This window comes from Mercenaria mercenaria, chromosome 19 (assembly GCF_021730395.1).
Source record: "Mercenaria mercenaria strain notata chromosome 19, MADL_Memer_1, whole genome shotgun sequence".
Taxonomy (NCBI): domain Eukaryota; kingdom Metazoa; phylum Mollusca; class Bivalvia; order Venerida; family Veneridae; genus Mercenaria; species Mercenaria mercenaria.
Genome location: NC_069379.1, coordinates 12,205,520 through 12,226,238, shown reverse-complemented (window position 1 = coordinate 12,226,238; position 20,719 = coordinate 12,205,520). Strand labels below are relative to the sequence as shown.

Sequence of the window (20,719 nt, the reverse complement as noted above, 5' to 3'; positions counted from 1 at the left end):
TAGGCATTTGATAATACATTTATGTATGTACAGATCAGTTCACGCGGAAAAACCACATTCCGTTTTTCCTGGAAGGAAAAATCTTGCTGAGCGAGGAATTTCTCCGAGTACTGCCATATTCTGACTCGGAGTACCAACTTTTATAGTTTTATTACTTTAGCGGAATTTCGTCGAGACACTCCGAGAAATTACTTGACAAAACTCTGAAACGAAGTTATACAGGTAGCACTATATTATGTACCGGTATTTTATGGCCTCGCCGCGCGAGTCTAAAACAAACAATCAGCATGTCATTTCGCGTGCCGCGAGATGATTTCACGAAATTTCGAGGCAGTATTTCCTTACCTTGATTGATATTTTAATTTAGTTATCTTGTTCTTTTAACTGTTTAAAATTTTTGAATTTTGATATTGAAAAATATCCGCTTAAAGGTAAATTCTTAAGTATGAGATTGACATGTTCTCTGTCTATGCTCTTTAAATTAGAAATAAATTTATGTAAAGTGGACCTAATTCTAGGAATAAATCAAACTAATCAAACGTTCAGATACCTGCCTGCCGTTAAAGATTAGTGATGTATTCAATATTATTTTGAAATACTTTCTGAAATTGTAAATTAAATTTAATTAGATTTATGCAAAATTGACTAATACAAAACTTTGTAACACTAGACATAAGGAAGAATTGATAACCAATATGGCAGAAAAGACAATAGCTTGATATCATTTCCTGACAGTTCATTAGCATCACACGTGGAAATGACCAGTCTGTGTTATAAATCAAATCTGACATATATATTTAAGATGTATGATCTGATTTTACAACTGTTTTAGATAACGCTGTCTTAAAGAAAGATATGTATAAAAGACTTAAGTATCCAAATTAATACAACAAATCGAACAATTGACTGTCGTCGTGCGATTTTATAAACTTTACGGCCATTACACGTTTTTAAGACATTTAATAAAACGAAAATTATGGTATGTTCATAAGATAAACTAAAGAGAGAATTGTGTCGCCCTTGATCATTTTCTCTTTCTTTTACGAAAACAATATTGGCAATCAGCGGTACAGGCATTTTGTCATATTTAAGCAGACTTTATATAATGAATATAACAAAACATAATTGACCAAACATTTTGCAAATTAAAAAATGATGCAGAAAATTAAAACGGCATTATAATTATATCTTAAAATTACCGACAACTTCCCGTAATTTCAACGCATTTATAACCTTATCAGTGTAGTACATGCTGTGTTGTTTTAACAGACCATTATTTAGTGGTAATTGGCAAGTTTTAAATACTGGTCCAATAAAGAGGATATACGCGAGATGCATAAAATATTTTATTACTTCTATCAGGTTTCATTTATTATGGACATGGGTTTCGTGCACAATCGTTTTGAATTGAACATGTACAATCAATTTTGAAAGTTTCATAATGAAGTAAATAAAATTACCTTGATTTTCATGATAACTGAAATGATATAAAACAAGGTAAAAGTTAATTTTTGTGTTATAAAATTTATGATATTAACATAATAAAGAATTATTCGTGAAGTAAAATTATATTAAAACAATCATTGTGTCGAATAAAACATTCAAACACAAATTCACTAAACTAATTCTATCATTTTCTTTAAACTTTTGATCACATTACCGCATGTTTACATAGCAGTATTATATCGTCTGCATATGATGCTACAACAAATTCGCGCTGAAGTGAATCATTTTTCATAATCAGTCGAAATAAACCGTCTGTGGCTTTTATTTCACAAAAGTGAAATATATATCATTCAAAAGATATATTTATTGAGAGAAGGAAATTACTTGCACCTAAGCACTCATACCAATGGATTTATACAAAACATTGCTTTGAATTAACGCATATTTGAGATTTTTAACATATTTTATATAAAAAATTTAAGGAAAAACGACGAAATGATGGCATTACAAATTTTATTTTGTTTATGATTCAAACAGAAAGACAAAATTGATCTTGAAAATAGCATGTGATGAATCAAAGTTTGAACATGGGTAATATTTTCGCACCTGAGGTTTCTTATGTTTATGCTCGAAGGGAGGCATATTTTTTGACTGTCCGTCCGCTCGTTAGTTCGTTCGTCGCAACGTTAACTTTTTGCACGAAGGCGCTTTACTCGCGAACCACTGCACCCAGGACCTTCAAACTTCACATATTGATAGTACTTATTGAGTACACAAGCCCTAATGACTTTGGGGTCACCAGGTCAATGGTCAAGGTCACCAGGTCAAAGGTCAGAGCGCTGCGGGGGCATTTGTCACCATTAGTGACAGCTCTTGTTAGTAATTTTGGTATGAAGCAAAATGTGTACATGCCCTTCTCATTTCTATTTAGTAAAATCTGACCGCTATCGATTATTAACTGCAGGAATAATCTTTGGTATGTAAACCGTTAAAGAATAGAAATATTTTCAATGTAAATTATAGGAGAAATGCTTATTTTTAAATTTGAAGTTTCTTTTATGCACTTGGAAGGAATTATAAAAAGAAGAAAGAAATTACTGCGGCTAAAGGAGTCATAAAACATTGGTGAACAGAGAAATCTGTTTATTTTTAATGTAAAATAAAAGATACAATCTGAAATCTGCCATCGAAATTACTCGAAGATCCAAATAAATTTATACAGGTAATTATTAATTGGTCTTGGAGTCACTGGAAAGAATTCCGTCAAGCGACTCGGAAACTAAAGAAACAAATACAGGTGTGTATTCCGCTAATTGGATTTCATCTCCAAGGATTTCCTTCGAGTGACTTCGCATAAATCCTTGGCGTAAGATTGCGTAACTCCTTGCCGGAAATGGCTGACTCGAAGAAAATTCGAATTGGAGCCTTCGTACTCGCTTTGGCCATCCACCAAGTATCGAGTAGAATGAGATTTCCGCGTGAGCTGATCTGTAGTATTCCATGACACATAACACATTTTTGACTTGTGTTTGATAACGACCTCTATATTATCAAGACCACCCAACTATTCAAACTGTTGGTGTTCCTATGAGCGGTTGTTTTTAAAGTATATGGAAAGAAGTGCCTTTATTGTTTGCTTTAAATGCTAAATTTATGTAATGTATTTGTAGTAATAAGAAATTATTTGCTAAAGCGCGGAAACTGCCATTCAATTTGTATAAAATATTCTAGTTTCAGACATAAGCTGGTTTGCACGACACAATGGCAGTGACTTTTCTACCTATGACCATGATGTAGATTCCTCTACGGTTAATTGTGCCGTTGATTGTCACGGTGCATGGTGGTATTTTAATTGTTTTACAGCTAATTTAAATGGCCAATACCTGACACCGGGGACAAAATCCGGAAGGGGTATGGTTTACAACAGTTTCATCCTTTCCGAATCTTTGAAAACCAGCAAGATGATGATGAGAAGAAAATGAAAGGAAATGTTGGTTTTTCGAAACTTTTGAATCGTATAATTGGACGGCGATCCAATTACTTATATATAAGAAGTTGAATGTGTATCAAGCTTCTGAAAAATAAGATACTTTGATAGTAATGTTATGATCTTTTCACTTGTGGTGTTTTGCATTTACTACAACGATGGGACGTATTATGATATACATTTTGAGCCGCTGCATTTAGAGATATCGTTGGAGTATAAACAGCCGGAATAAATAGAAGTTAATAGCTTTCTCTTCGAAATTCTCAACTTCAAAAGCAGAAAATCCTCATTAAATATACTTAACTTACAACATACATTTAATTGTGTTTGTAGAGCTACCTTCATAAATAAATCTCATGCAGTAATAGCTGATGTGTTAAATAAACTTCCAGTTTGTAGATGTTATGTACATTTACACTTTTTTGAGCCATACATGTACACAGCATGTAGTATTTTAGCCTACATATAGTACTGTTAATGCATTTTAACCTGTTAATTTTATTTTAACCTAAACGAAATATGTAGTATTTGTTCATGATTGTAAATATGACATATTATAAGCGTCTAGTATACATCTTATAAACTGAAAATTATTCAAAATACATGTACTTAAAAAACATAGATCTTTGACAATTTGATGTCATGATAACTGTTTACACCGAATTTGATATTCAAACAGTTTGCAACCTGATCAAAGTAAAATGTAAGCTATAAGGAATAAAAAAAAGTCTTCTCTAAAACATATACAAGCATAGAATGCAACCGTGCAAATACCAATACCAAACTTGATTTGATTAAGCCTTTTCACGAGAGGTAATGGAATGTGCAAAATCCCTGTAACCAGAGAACCATTTAACCTAGAACCTTCAAACTTCATATGTTGATAGAGCTTATAGAATAGACGAACCCTATTGTTTTTGGGGTCACTCCGTTGAATGTCAAAGTTACAGGGGCCTGAAGGTGGAAACTAATTTCCGATCAATTACTTGAGAAACGCTTGACCCAGAATGTTGAAACTTCATAACATTATTGGTCATACAGAGTAAATGACCTCTTTGGAAATTGGGGTCGCTCTGATAAAGGTCATGAACATGGAAAATCATTTCCGATCATTGACTTGAACACTATTTTACCCAGAATGTTGAAAATAATAGGATGATTAGACATGCAAAGCAAATGACCCCTATTGTTTTTGGGTCACTCCATCAAAGGTCAATGTCACAGGGGCCTTAACATGGAAAACTATTTCCGATCAATAACTTAAGAACCATTTGACCAAGAACGTTGAAAGTTCAGAGGATGATTGGTCACGCAAAGTGGATGACCACAATTGCTTTTTGGGTCACTTTATTAAAGGTCAAGGTCACGGGGGCCTGAACATGGAAACAATTTCGGATCAATAACTTTATAACCGCTTAACACCAGAATGTTGAAACTTCATAGGATGATTTGACATAAAGAGCAAATGACCCCTATTGGTTTTTGGGTCAGTCTACTAAAGGTCAAGGTCGCTGCAAACAGAACACGGAAATCAATTTCTGAGAATCACCTGACCCAGGATGTTGAAACTTCATAGGATGATTGGACATGCAGAGTAAATGACCCCTTTTGATTTTGGGATACCTTTACTAAAGGTCAAGGATGCAGCGGACAGAACATGGATATTCATTTCCGGTCATTAACTTGAAAACCATTTCACCTAGAACCGGGTGATAGGAGTTACTGGGTAGATGAACCCTATTAATTTTAGGGTCACACTATCAAAATTGAAGTTCACAGGGGCTGAACAGAGAAAATTATTTTCAATCAAAAACTTGAGAACCACTTGATACAGAATATTGAAACTTTATTGGATTGAACATGCAGAGGAAATGACCGCTACTGATTTTGGGGGTACTCAATAAAAAGGTCATGGTCACAGGGGCTGAACATGGAGAACAGTTTCCAATTCTTAACTTGAGATTCATTATAGCTAAGCAACGAATGTGGAATGATTGGATATGCCAAGTAGATAATTTTCTGTTGTAGCCAAAAACAGTGCCGCTTTGATTTTTGCTCCTTTCCCTGCCTATATGACTATGCATTGAGGGAGACGTGCGCTTTTCTACAAACACATCTTCTAGTTCCTACTGAATATTACAAAATCAAATTGATGATGTATGACCAGTGTCATAAATACGTGTCTGGTGATACACCGGCATGACCGATAACAATTCATTTGAACACCGCAGTTTGACTGCATACGTAACAAGTAATATGTGACGTAATACCGACCAATCTGTTTTAAGAAATGGAAAGTACACATGTAGCTATCTAGTTAGAGTGGATTTTTGAGGCTTGGTTATGTTAAATCGTGCGAAACTTTTCTTTTTTTTTTTTTTACAAATTCTGTCCGATAATACCCTTGATCGAAGTTATACCGTAATTTCCATATCTGTATTCTACATGTTTGGATAAAGTAATTTTTAATGTCTTATTTATATGAATGTATTTGTCTTATGTTTTTGTATATGTGTACAAACTGAGCGTTGAATGAAATAAACGTTTAAACTTTGAAGTAACACTGTACAACGATTCGATTCTTCATCAGAGAATTGACCTTGTTCAGCAAAAAAGCAGTTAATGTATAGAGGATACCACCTAAGTGACTTTCAATAATTTGTAAAAAAAGATTTAAAAAATCAGTATTCTTTATATCACACTTTAGCATTTCCTGCTGAAACAGTTTAAACCTATTTCAGTAGACTATGCGAACATTATTTTATTACTCAAAATAAAGACTAAACAACCATTATTCTGTGTACTCTTTTTATTTTAGTATATAACAAGTTCCTTATAGTATAAATAGTAGAAAAAATATATGAAACATGAACTCTATCGTATTCAAAAAATGTTGGTGGAGGTTTCTTGCAGCTCGTGACTAAACAGGTTTCGCCGTGTTAATTCATTTAAAGGACAAAATCCGGTCGAGAACGAACCCTGCAATCAAACATTCTAATCTTCTAATCCAACAACGCAGAAGTCATAAGTCCGATCCCCACAGGTCACTCCGAGTGTATAATAATTACAATACAAATGTTCCTCCAAATGCGGCCAGCTGCCAAATACATGTATATTCATAACATAACATTGATGAGTGCATCTCAAGTCCATGTCGAAACGGGACATGTATTTATGGTAACAATGATTACAGATGCTCATGCTATGATGGGTTTACCGGAACCAACTGTGACTACAGTAAGTTGCATACATCTATTGTCTCATGGGATTCGAGTAACATGTGAAATCATAATGACGTCAACAAACCGTGAGCAAGGTGGTTTCTATATTTTATGAAGTATGACAAACCGTTCAGGTCAAAAATGAAATTACAACAACATGATAACCAGTAAAGCTCCAGTCCAGACGGGAACGTCTTTCTTGTCATGTTCATGTACAAATAAACGTTATCGTAGACACATGTTGCATGTAGATAATAAGTATTTAATTTAAAAGCTATGTATGTATATGTTTGTATGTATGTTGCACCTGTTATAAGAAATGTTGGTAACGACTTACGACTACTGAACCAACGGTCTGCATATGCAGCAAAACTAGTTTATAAGCAGAAAAAATTTCTTTTGTCCAATCATATTTTTTTTAAAACGATTGTTCATTATGCAGAAACGCTTTAATGTCCGTTTAACACTTATTGCCATTAAATGCAAAGAAAACAAGAAGGTAGATGATAAATAAATAACTATAAATTTATAAAATAAATACTCAATTTTGTCTGTTTAGCAGGTTATAAAGCTTGGTTATGTTATTAACTAAATAAATCTATAAAACACCCAAGTGTAAAATGTATTCCAAGCATATGAAAGTAAAGGGTAAAATAATATCAGTTAAACTCAATGTTTTAAAGGCCTCAAGAATTTTCATTATTGATAATTGTCTCCTCAAACTGATTCCCGTAAAATTTTATCATGTTTATAGGACATTCATTTTTTTAACAAAAACGCTATATGTTATTATCCCTTTATGAGTATTTAGATATATCGGATAATACAAAAAGAGTACCAATTTTATAATTATTTCGGCTAATGTTCGATACAATATTCGATGTTAATCAGTATAAAAATAAAATATTAATGAGCGTATTCACAATGGTAATGGTGTATACTACAAAAATAGTACATTGATGGAACAATTTTCACAAGTTTTCCGGACCATTTCATGAAGGTCTGATATTTTCATGAACCCAGTGAAGCGATGAGAAGAGCGTTTGGAGCAAACATCTATATCTGCTTGATCCAAGAGATTATGTGATTGCCTTACAGTGTTATCTTTATAATAAGAAATAAGAACGCAGTTAAGTTAACAATATGATGTACATAATTCCAGTGTTAACTGATTGTTTAGACATTTTACGTTACGACGGAAACAGTACTGATGGTGTTTATACAATCAGAACAGGGAACGGTCATCAACATTTTGATGTGTACTGTGACATGTCCACTGATGGTGGGGGGTGGACGGTATGGCTAAAATATGTAAACATTTCCTTTAAAACACAAGTCAAAATAGATCCACCTATTTTCAGAAAATTGCTTAACTTTTAACAGACATTTACAGAGACTGCATTATTACAAGCACGGTCAAATATTTGATTGAATTAAAAGAATTCTGCATCCAGATCGAGTTATTGAACTCGCATCTGTGAAGAGCAAGCAATTCGAAGTCTGTACATATACAACTTTAGATATTAGTGAAAAGCTCAGCTAAAGCTATGCAGTGAAGTAAGTCATAATAAAATATTGAAACTTATTATGCATTGTATTAATTTAAAGTTTGAATGAACAGTTTTACAAAGAACTGAATCTGTTCTGTTTCATGCAGAAGAAAATGATAAAATATTGAAGTATATTACATTTTCAAATACCTGTAAATAGGTATTTCAACACCGCTTTGACGGGACAGTAGATTTTTACAGAAATTTTACGGAATATGAGAGAGGATTTGGACACCTTACCACAGAATTTTGGTTGGGTAAGTTGCATCGTCGGGTATAAAGAACTTGCTACTCGACTTTTTCATATATGTTTCTATGATATAATATCATTAATAAAATATATTAATATTTGTTAAATCACTCAACCCTCTTCTTTATAATTATCTCGTTATTTCAAAACTTGTATTCAAGCTCCTCATAGTAAAGAAATGCTCTTTAGATCGAATTACTCTAATTACAGGTCTGAATTACATTCAAGAGATAGCCGGTCAAGATCAAACGGACTTACGTATTGATTTAGAAGCTGCAAACGGCACGAAAGCATACGAAACATTTGACAAGTTCTCCCTTTCTTCTGGACCATCTTATACACTATACCTCGGGTCATCTGGAAGTAAGTAATATTATATTATTCATCATTTTCATACCACACCATATTGCATAAATAGTAGTGCCTGATATCTGCTGAATATAAGATTGAGTAATTGTGACATACAGACCCGCTTCTGACAGGGCTCGAACTTTCGACCTCCCGATTGATGGGCAAGTGCATTATTCATTAGGCCATCGCAGCTCGGAATATGTCATCACATTAAAATTAACGAGTATCATTATGGGTCTATTTTCTTAAATGTTATCATGTAAATTAATAGATATTTTGAAAATAATTCCTACAGGTAATGCAATCAATTCTGATTTATAAACTTTGTTAAATGATATATATGGACGTCTTAACAAGAAAACACGTTTACTTACTGCATTGGTATCGCTGCTGATTATGCTGATAGTTTTCTAGTTGTACACAGTGTTTTAGTTTAATTCTGTTTGAAGACTCATTTAGAGCGAGGTATTATTATTTTGCTTTCTTGCATTCTCTGCGGCTCATGGATTTTCTTATAGCTTTAAGTGCAATAATTTTATTTATCACACAATGACTATAGAGAATTTAGCTCTGCTGCATTGTCAGTCGATATTTACCTGCAAAATGTTGTTTACACCTCCTTAAGTCCTATCGGTTATTTATTGAAATGATAATTTTATACAAAAAAAGAATAATGCTTTTGAATTTTACCGCACTGTCACATTAACTTCTAAATAGGTTACCACATTAGTTATTTAGTCGAGTAGATATTCGACACAATTGTTTTCTATCAATTTTAAATTACGTTCTGAAAAATGCATAACAAACCCGTATTGGATGTTCAAATCTTACATTATTGAAGTTGCATGCGCCAGTGATTTTAATTCCTGTCTCAATGACATTGATTTTAATAATTACCGTTTTGTTGTATCCAGCAACAGTAAATATTCCTAGATTTATGATTATATTAATATAAGTACTTAGCTTACTATAGTTTCCAACACCGTTTAAATTGACTAATTTCGCAGGGATATCGATTTAAGTACTTTCATTGTTATGATCCACTATTCCTGCGAATATGACTTATTGTACAATATCGCCTGTAGTACATTCCTCTAGCAACAATGAATATAGATCCTTTTCCGCATGTGTGAATTTGCTTCAAGCGTTTTTTTAGTTTCCAGGACAAGTAAGTTTGTTTCATGTCACTTGAGTACTTACCTTAATACAGTTTCCAGTACCAGTATATTTTCCTCATTTCACTATTGCAGCGATTTAAATGCTTACATTTTGCAGTTTCCAGAACCAGTTAAAATTCGCTAGCTTTACAATGATACTGTACATGACTACTGTTACAAACAATTGTGAATTTGACTCATTTCGCAGGGATATCGATGTTTGTGCTTACTTTATTGTGATGTGCTGTTCCAGCCATATGGCTTATTGTACAATATCGCCTGAAGCACCAACCTACCTTAATAGCTTCTAGCAGCAATGATTTTTGAACTTACCTTATTATGGTTACCATACTCGTGCATTTGCTTCAGTTCACTACTGCAGCGATTTCATAACAAACTTTGTTTTAGTTTCAGGGAAAGGGAAGGGCAATGTTTTTCCCATAAAAAGTCTGTTTGTTAGTATTTCTTAACTCATTTAAGGAAGTAAAAGTATTTGTGAAGTCGGTTTAAGAATGAGACAGTTATGAGCATTTAAATATTTTATCAACATGGAGGCCATTTTGTTTCTATGGCAACAAAAACAAAACGGTGGTTTCATTAAGTTTCTGAATACATATTTGAACTGTATTTACTTATTTCTGTAAAATATTTTCTACCTTTTCCAGCTATAACGAAAGAAATCTTACACTCAAGAAACATATGAAATTAATCTATCCAAAAGGTTATTTGATAAACAAAAATTCAGCAGTGTGTAAATGACGTAATAAATACACTAAAATGGCAGCCTCCATGATAAGCCATTTTCTAAAACTTCAAACTGCCATATCAGTATCCATTTCAATAGTTGTCTTCTTTCAGCGTTATGAAAGGCTTTTATATAAATTAACTTATTGTCAGGTATTCCTTGCCCTTCACTTTTCGTAATTACCTTTTTATAGTTTCCAGTACCAGTGAATTTGCCTCAGTGCACTATTGCAGCAAATTTGTTCTTATCTTATTTCAGTTTCAATTACCAGCAAATTTTATCTCAGTTCACTATGGCAGCGATTTTAGAAATGAAATTGTTTTAGTTTCCAGGACCAGTGACTTTGTTTCAGTTCACTATGGCATCGATTTTAGTACTTTTGACCACGATGCAGACAATGCAAATGATAATTGTGCCATTAAACATCATGGTGCTTAGTGGTACAGACACTGTTATACAGTAAATCTTAACGGACAATATCTGACGCCTCGGACTTTCAGTAGCAAAGGTATGAACTACATCAGTTTCATGGGATATAAATCTTTAAAGAGCAGCAAGATGATGATGAGAAAACAGTGAAAGAAAACTAGTTCTGATTGTTGCATTCATATAGGGTAGGGTATATTGCCATAAAGGCGCATTCTTGATATATTGTTTGGTATAATTAAACGGTAATCATATGGTCCAGTTTTGACTGCTCTGTGTTGATTTATTTGCTCAGTTTTATTTTAATATCATAAAAATTCCATGTTTTATTATTGTTATGGTATACTTGTTTACTTTGATGCGACCACGTACAATGTAGGTTTAACGTTGTGTTTCAGTTTTGTAGAATTGTATAGTCATGTAAGTAAAAAAAAATAATTGTAGGAATGTAAGTTTTATTATGATTTATTAATTTATACAAATATAGTGTCATATATTTTCTAAATTTTTTTATATGGTTTTGTAATTAAGATATAAAATATATGTTGTACTGAAGTTTTACATTAGCTATATAAATCCAACAAAGTTCATTTAAATAACACTGAATGTGATATACAAAGGGTGGGGTACTTAGAGTTGCCCTTTCGCACCCTTTGTCCGTCCTTCCGTACGTCCGTCCTTCCGCTCGTCCTGAAATTCTTGTCCAGAGTATTTTCCAGCAATAACTGGTAGGAATTCAATGAACATTATAGAAAGTAACACTATTAAGAGGAGGTCGAATGAATTTTACTTTAGTATACTACTGTGCCATTTTTTTTGCCCGGAATATTCATCAGCAACCACAGGCTGTAAATCATTGAATTAGTATAGGTTACTTCACTTGTAAGTGGAAATGCGCATCTAATCAGACGATTTTTCGTTGAGTTATTGCCCTTTGACTATCTAAAATTTACTATAGTACCATTTCTTGCCCGGATTATTCATCAGCAACTACAGGCGGAAAATCATTGATTAGTAAAGGTAAATTCACTTGTAAGAGGAAATGCGTACATATTTTTTCATGTTCTGATCAGATGATTTTTCACTGAGTAATTGCCCTTTGACTATCCAACATATACTATGGTACAATTTTTCGAGGGGAATGGGAGCTGTTGTAGGTTGTGGCGCAGAAATTGTTAGAAGAAAGGTTTCCATGATGATAACGTTTCTTTAAATTTGTTTGACTGTGGTTAATAGAAGACCCTACACATTTCAAGGTGTATTGGTAATATGTGATGTTTTACTGTCATTATAACTGTAAACCAATCTGTGATCAATATGTGATATACACTTCACAGTGAACTAATTTAAGTATTTTACCTACGCCCACCTAGAATGTGCATGGTCATGTAAATGGTATGAAATAATGACTGAATATTTAAAATTCCAAAAAAATACATTTCTTAAAATTTATTAAAACAGACAGTTTAACTTTGGCCCATGTAAACTAAAGTATTGGTATTGTTTTCTTTATTGGTTACCTAGCAGCATAGTTATTGTATCATGCGTTTGGCGGTATGGATATTTCAAGGTTACCGTATGTGTATTTGATTGTAATGATGACGTTACTAAATTGTTTACAAAGTTTCCGATGTCTTAAAGCAGATTTAACACTACGTTTTCCAATTCTTTTAGTGTTCACAAAGTCAGCACGAACACACTATACAAAACATAAAAAGAAAAATATTCTGCTACTTAAATGCATATCTATTTATGTTTAATTGTTACAGAAGTATAACAGTAACATAAACATTCTTTAAAGGGAGATTCGATTAGTAGACATTATCATTTTATTTCGTAGAAATACGTCTCGTCATAATCTCTGGCTAAGGTAAACATTTAGAAGACATTTGTGCGCATTGGTCGTTATTTCCTAACCTCTAAAATACCGGTATGACCTAAGAACTGAAATTAAATGCTCTTTGCAACTTCCCCCTCTGAATATGATTAGGGTCTGCCACCTACTTGATAACGTAATAAAACTTTGATGGTCGTGTTTAAATTGTCCGATCTGACATATATTTTCATCTTTTCCATTTGTTTAGTTTGGTTGGATTTAACGTCGCACCCACACATGATAGGTCATATGGCGACTTTCCAGCTTTAATGGTGGAGGAAGACCCTAGGTGCACCTCCGTGCATTATTTCACAAGAGCGGGCACCTGGGTAGAACCACCGACCTTCCGTAAGTCAGCTGGATGGCTTCCTCACATGAAGAATTCAACGCCCCGGATGAGGCTCAACCCACATCGATAAGGGGCAAGTGATTTGAAGTCAGCGACCTTAACCACTCGGCCACGGAGGCCACCTTTCCCATTTGTAATAAGTTATTGAATGTATCTATACTACATCTTAAAACGACATTTGTTTTCTCTTTTATTTGAACGAATACAACAGAATACATTTCCCATGGTGATATTTTATCAACAACTACACGAATCTCCATTTAGCACACTGGATAACAGGATATATTGACGCCCTCTGGACAAATAAATCACGCTGGGAAAATAACCCTGCTGTAAATAGACAGGTAATGTTTTTTATTTGTTTTTATTGATATGAAGCCAATCCTTGTAATTCAACGTGGCAGTTATGTCCAGAAATCAACATGGCTTACAATTAAAACTTCTGGTTTGAAAAAGATTCTTCTATTCTAAGATACTCCTTAACAATTTTTAGTCTGAAAAATCTAACAAACTTCCTAAGTTTTACGTAGATGTTTGCTTTATGAACAATCTATGAAAATATTATTCATTTGGCTTGCCTGATCTATCATTTCAGAGCATTACCATTTCTTAACAAAACTGCCAAGTTGAATTGCAGGAATTGGCTTCGTATCAACAGAAATAAATGAAAACCTCTAACTACCCAATCACAGCGGGGCTATTTTTCCAGCGTTTAGTTTTGCCGAGAGGGCGTCAGGATAGCTGGCTATCCAGACAGTGTATTAACCATAGTTTGTAATACATCTTTGTAAGAATTTTTTCTGGATTAGTAAAAATAGCATAAATATAAACATTCATATTTTTTTTTCAAAACAGACCAACATTTAAAGATACACACTTATAAAATTTTCCTACCAGACCACAATCATTTCAAGATATATATACACATCAACCATACACTGATATTAAATATTTTCACACATGAACTTTCCCAACCAGACCATTAATATTTTACACTTGTAAACTTCCAAAACAGACCTCTATCATTTCAAGATATATACTTGTACACTTTCCAACCAGACCTCTATCATTTCAAGGTATATACTTGTACACTTTCCAACCAGACCTCTATCATTCCAAGATATATACTTGTACACTTTCCAACCAGACCTCTATCATTTCAAGATATATACTTGTACACTTTCCAACCAGACCTCTATCATTTCAAGATATATACTTGTACACTTTCCAACCAGACCTCTATCATTTCAAGATATATACTTGTACACTTTCCAAACAGACCTCTATCATTTCAAGATATATACTTGTACACTTTCCAACCAGACCACTAACATTTCAAGATATATGCACCTGTAAACTTCCCAACCATCTGTGACACAGTACTTTGTCAATATTTCTTTTGTTTAATGTACTTGTAGTATTTAGAGAGGCGGTAGTCTGGTGGTTAAGTATCGACCGCTCAACCCGGGGATGGTGGGCTCAAGCCCAATTGGGGTCACGACCATCATTTCTCATATGACAGTAGTACTGGCTTTTCGATGAGGCGGACTGAATAGTGGTTCAAAAAAACTTTAAGCTGTCATCACAATAGAGCTAAAATATTTAGTTATGACATATTTGATATATTAATGGACAAAGTTTGATATATACGTATGTTCTGTCAGATATACCTAGGCATTGTAACGTCACTGACATATCCTATGACACTAGACACAAGACACGGGAAAGAATATCACATATTTTCTTACAAGCAAAGTTAGGACACTGTCATTACCGAAATCTAACATAATGATAAATCGATACAACATTTAAAACAATAAATAAGTTAGAAACTTACGTCATGATGCATAGCGTATATACGTTGCAAATATGACTTGATGTTAGACATTACGTGTGTTAGAGATTCACCTGGAGGGGATTACTTTTATTTACACTGTCCCATGTCTTTGGAACATGGTGGGGGTAAGAGTGAGGTTGGGTGCGCACCATAAACCGGTTTAAGCTCCCCAGTGGTGTTTTTGCCACTGACCGTTCCAAGGCGGTGCCCCACTGTGTTCCTTTGTTTGTTCGTTTTGTCCTTGTGTGTTGAATTTGTGTGCGCGCGTGTGTGTATGCTTATTGTTCGTCTTGTCCTTGTATGTTGGCTTCGAGTGTGTGTGTGTGTGTTTTGTTCGTTTTGTCCTGATGTGTAAGCTTTGAGTGTGTGTGTGGTGCACGCGTTTGCGTGCTGGGGGGTTCGTTTTGAGGAGGCTGCGCTTTTGGTGCGTGGCATTCCCTGTTTGATATTTTTCTTTGTTTTGAATATATTGACCAGTAATATCATAAGTTATGAAGCTCTTAAATCGGCGTGAATATCATTAATAATTCTGGTAAGTGCTTCAAAATTTCGGATTATGCAAAGAAACACAGTCAAACCTGTCATACGAAAAAGGAATGCTTTTTAAAAATGTTAACACAGATTCGTAGCAAAAGCCGTTTTCAGGACTTTAAATGTATCTTTTATATTGCCAAAGTGTGCTACGTTTTTTATTTCCTTCATGCCTATAAAATTTTTGGAAAACAGGATAATCATTGTAATTTATTTGTACAACATCTTTCTGTGCGTAGTATTTTCATTGCATTTCAATCAAAATTGCACGATCTACATTTAAGCCTGACTAGAGCAATACGGGTCGTTGACAGAGGTAATCACAAAAAGCCGACATTGTAATAGAAATATATAACAAAATGTGTGTTTCAAATACCATACAAATATATATAATTACAATGAAAGTGATGTAAAATCTGCTTGACATTGATACAAGATACCTTTATATATTGTATTTTCTCCATCTATTCTCATATTCACATAAATACGTGTTAAACATTTCATATTAATTTTGTCGATTAAACTTTAGCCTGCTGGTGGCAAGTAATTACGTGCTGATCATGGTCACAATTCTGTCAGTAAATTTTCAGTGAACACCCATTCGAATAATAAATGATACAGTCCAATTTGAATGATGGATCAGTATATTTTAGAAATAAAGCAGGCTAAAGGTAAATAAAATATTATTCGACTGTTTCCAATTCTTCAGCAATTTTCCGGTACAACGCAAATAACGTTCAGGTGACGTCAACTCATATAACGACGAGCTGACATCACGACAGCAATGGAAACATATTGTGTCTGCATATTCCATTAATTTGTGAAACAAAGTAGGTTACAAATAAAAATAGTATCAAATGAAAATGATTAAAGGTAAAACAGTTATTGCCGAAAATTCGGAACATTTGTAGTATCAGCTCATTTTACTACCTGCTAAAATTAACAAGCTGAAGCTCTTCGTGTAGTTAGCACTATTTTATCCTGAAATTTGAATTTCATGTTGCCATACTGAAGAGCTAGTACAAAAACAAAATACATATAAAAAGAAATCCTATAGTATTTACTTACTTTTCAGGAAACAAAACACTTATCAAGTCAAAAAGTTAGGTAGAAACCCTTAAAAACGGGAATTATGATATCGAAATATTATATAAAATACAACATTGCTTCAATATCTTTTCTGATCTCTGATACCACTACCTGTCTGTTATTTTTCGCTTAAAATACAAATTTAAGGTTCATTTGGAGAGGGATGTCTCTTTAACACTTACCCTTCTTAATTTCTGTAATGGACATTTCCGTCGTCCTATTAACTGTTAAGAGCCTGCATAAATGTGCAGGCTGACCTTGGTTTGCACGGGTCGCAAAGGCAGAATCACTTGCCGACAGCAAGCTAAAGGTTAACAACTTGAAGCTCTTCAGCATTATTTTATTCTGAATTAAAACTTCATGTTTCCAAATTTATGCGATACTTTCGAGCTTCAGCAAATGCTTGTAACAGCCAGTACAAAAACCAAAACAGAAAGAAATCTTGTAGGCACTATTTCGGTCAATAAATTCAGTACTTTAAAAGAAAAATTTTCGCTGTATTCCTGATACCGTTAATCTCACGAAAATTAATATTCGCGATTATATTCACCGTTAGTGTAATTCCATTTCAAGTACGATACCTATTTTACAATTTTTATAATATAAAACCTCGCAAATTGACTCAAAATTTAGAACTCGCGATATTTATGTGTCATTACAGTAACTCTTAGGAATGTGAAGTATCTGAATGTCATATAAAATAGAACAAAATAGCCGTGGTTTATACAATAAACTTTATATATCAAATAGAATAAATATCTCTCTGAATCCCCTAGCTATTTGTTAAGATTTTTTTTTCTTAGAAAAGAACAAATTTTAGGATGATTAAAAACGTGATGATACCTTCCAAATTGAAAAATGGAAAAGTTTATTACAGTAAATAAGAATTGAACTCTCATTGCTTATCCAAATATAAAACGCACTGTACAAATCTATAATTTCTTTAATATAAATAATCAATTCTGTTTTTACAACACGGTATCAGAGAACATCACTCGGATCTAATTTAACTGGTTAAAAGTACATTCACCTACTGGTTATTTGAATCGCCGAATGTTAATCCCAAAAGTAGCATCGTCACTGATGATTTCTTTTTTGTTGTTTGTTAATTTGTCTTTATATTTTCTCATTAAATAGTAATGTAAGCAAATATTAAACGAAAAGTGTTGGCTAAAAGATAATAGGTTGATCCATTGTCATTATCGTAAATTACAACCCTTTTATATTAAAAGGAATTTTGCTAATTTAAAATCTGTTGGAAACTGTTATTTTCCTAAGAAAATATGAATAAAAAGTGTTTCAAATATATAACATAAAGCAGCCAGACAATATAAACGGAACAGCCAAAAAAAAAAAGCCGTCGAATATCCACTTATTTCGATATAGTTTTCATTTTATTATGCTTTAGAAATCATTTTGCAGTGAACTCGATGCGGTGAACTGAGATAGAAGGTGATTCAGAGTACCACTTCTTAACGCATATCTGCCTTTTTCCAATCATACCTTCAGTTTGAAACGTTTTCAGCTTTTTGTCATCAATTAGAATCTGAAATACACACATACACAAACACAAAAAGAAATAGACATTATACATACAATATATCACAAATATTGCCATGCTCGTGCTTTCTATAGAAAAGCTCCATGCTACAAGTCTAAAAAGTCGTATAAAATTTAGTAGGAATGAAGATGATTTTTTTTTGTTAAATCATACTCATATAATATTTCCAGTGATGATAACGATTTACAACCTTTTCTTTTTACATTATTTTAGTTTTATCTAAAACATTTCTGTGATGTACAGACGGATACATCCCCTTTGAAGTTTTGATGATAATGGCCACATGTAGGGCTCTATTTTCTTGGCATCTTGCAGGAAACATAACAGATAATAACATTGTGAGAAAATGATACACTTAATACAGTCTCTGGATAAAAACGTGTTCAAAGTGCCAATATTACGTGACAAATTATATTTATATATTTTTTTCATTGTGTATATGTTTATAACAATAAGCTACTTCGTTTCTAAAACTTACAGTTGCTGAGCCAGAGTGTGCAAGAAATGAAATTTTATATATTTTCTTTGAGTTCTCTGGTACAGGCCAATCTACTCTATCATACATAGAAAGTCCTTTGTGGTTGGTATCAAATATATCGGCATTTGGACCGTTGACGCTACAGAAAAAAATATATAATTTCTTCAAAGATAAAATATTTTATCTTAAGTTATTTATTTCAAATGTTTAACTTTATTATATACATAAATTTAGTTTGAACTGTATTCAAAATTAACTAATAATTAGCTGCACTAACAGTTATTTAAAGAACAGCCAGATTTTAGTTATAGTAATTATCTTTATTATATACCTATATAAATTCTATACAAAAATCGGCTTGTATTTCACAATTAAATATGAAAAGACAGACAAAAATTCCGTATTGTACCTTTTAATTTCCGCATTATACCTTCCGTATTGTATGCTGCCGGACTATTTTCATAAATATGCATGACCCTAAACATTTCTATAAATAGCGCACATGAAAACTTCACCAAGTTGCGTTTAATATCGATAAACATTGAAGATTTCTTTCGAGAACAAAACAAGAATCAAAATGGTAAAGGTATATAATAAAAGGGTCATTAAAACAGTAGCTAGATCTAGGACTTTGTATTCGGGACTTTGTATTCTCGTGGATTTTGCAAGGTCGGATCACACTCGGCGCCTGCGCACCTCGTGAGATCCGATCTGGCAAAATCCACTTGAGCCGAATACTGCATCCCAGATCAATCTACTGTTATAATAACTCTATTATACTTTGTTTATTTTTTCATGTAAATAGTGTATACAATTTACATAGTATAAAAAAGAACGATAACGAAAACATTACGGAAAAGTTGATTATGTCTTTATTGATGATTTTGAGTTTACTTGATGGTAAATCAGGGTTTTATTTATAGTCAATACGATTCAAATGTAATACAACTATTTTGTCACGGATAATGTTTTCACTACCCAATTCCCCTTTTCTCAATAGTAACATTTAACATGTTATCGTTAAAATACTGTTCGAGAGTAGTACTGTTTATACACTTAAACTCATTAAGTTTAGATTTATCTTCAACACAATTCTGGTCATTTTGTAACATAACTTGTTTCCGAGGAGGGCCGTCCTTAATGTTGGTAAAGCTTTTTACCTAAATCATCTTCATCATATGTGTGTTTGTTTTTAATGTGTTAAATTTATTTATTTTGTTGGGTTTAACGTCGCACCGACACAATTTTAGGTCATATGGCGACTTTTAATGTGTTAAATGTATTCTGTTTTGCATGTATTAGATTAGCAATAAAATATGATTAAATCAGAATAAAACATCATACTGAACTTCCAAATTAATGGTCAGATACTTTTAATCGGCATGTGTTGTTCAACTGGTGACCTAACGCAACAGTTTGACTTACCCCAGCAACAGTGTGTAAAATGCGACCATGCAGATCCCAGGCCTATCACTTAGTACTACTTCTAAACTGCGAAATTAAAAACGAATTATGATGTCAAACTTTTCGACATTTGACCTTTTTAATAGTTGATCAGATAAAACAGCAGTGATAAATATGGATAACACCTTAAACTGTTTAACTTAATATATATGTAAATATATAAGACAAACAAAACTATTTTACATTTTATGTACACATCATATACAAATATACAAATGTATTTAGTCAAGCATAAAACTTACCTTCTTAGAACATTTTCTTTAACTTGCATCGAGATAAATAAATCCAATTTCGCTCCAGGATGAAATACACCAGGAATCATCCATACCGCTGGTTCGTTTTCAACCTTTAACTTAACAGATATTGATTTCCGATTATTTATAGTTCATAGCCGTCAAAGC

At 33.1% G+C, this 20,719-nt stretch overlaps 1 protein-coding gene across 1 annotated transcript in view; it reads left to right on the top strand.

The window, feature by feature from the left end:
• Positions 1 to 4,094, top strand: part of LOC128550874 (uncharacterized) — a 38,912-nt gene extending 34,818 nt beyond the window's left edge. Inside the window, exon 10 of the mRNA XM_053530816.1 lies at positions 3,178 to 4,094. Coding sequence (XP_053386791.1) covers positions 3,178 to 3,428 — 251 coding nt within the window. The 3' untranslated portion in view covers positions 3,429 to 4,094. The remainder of the gene's footprint in view (positions 1 to 3,177) is intronic.
• The last annotated feature ends 16,625 nt before the right edge of the window (positions 4,095 to 20,719 follow it).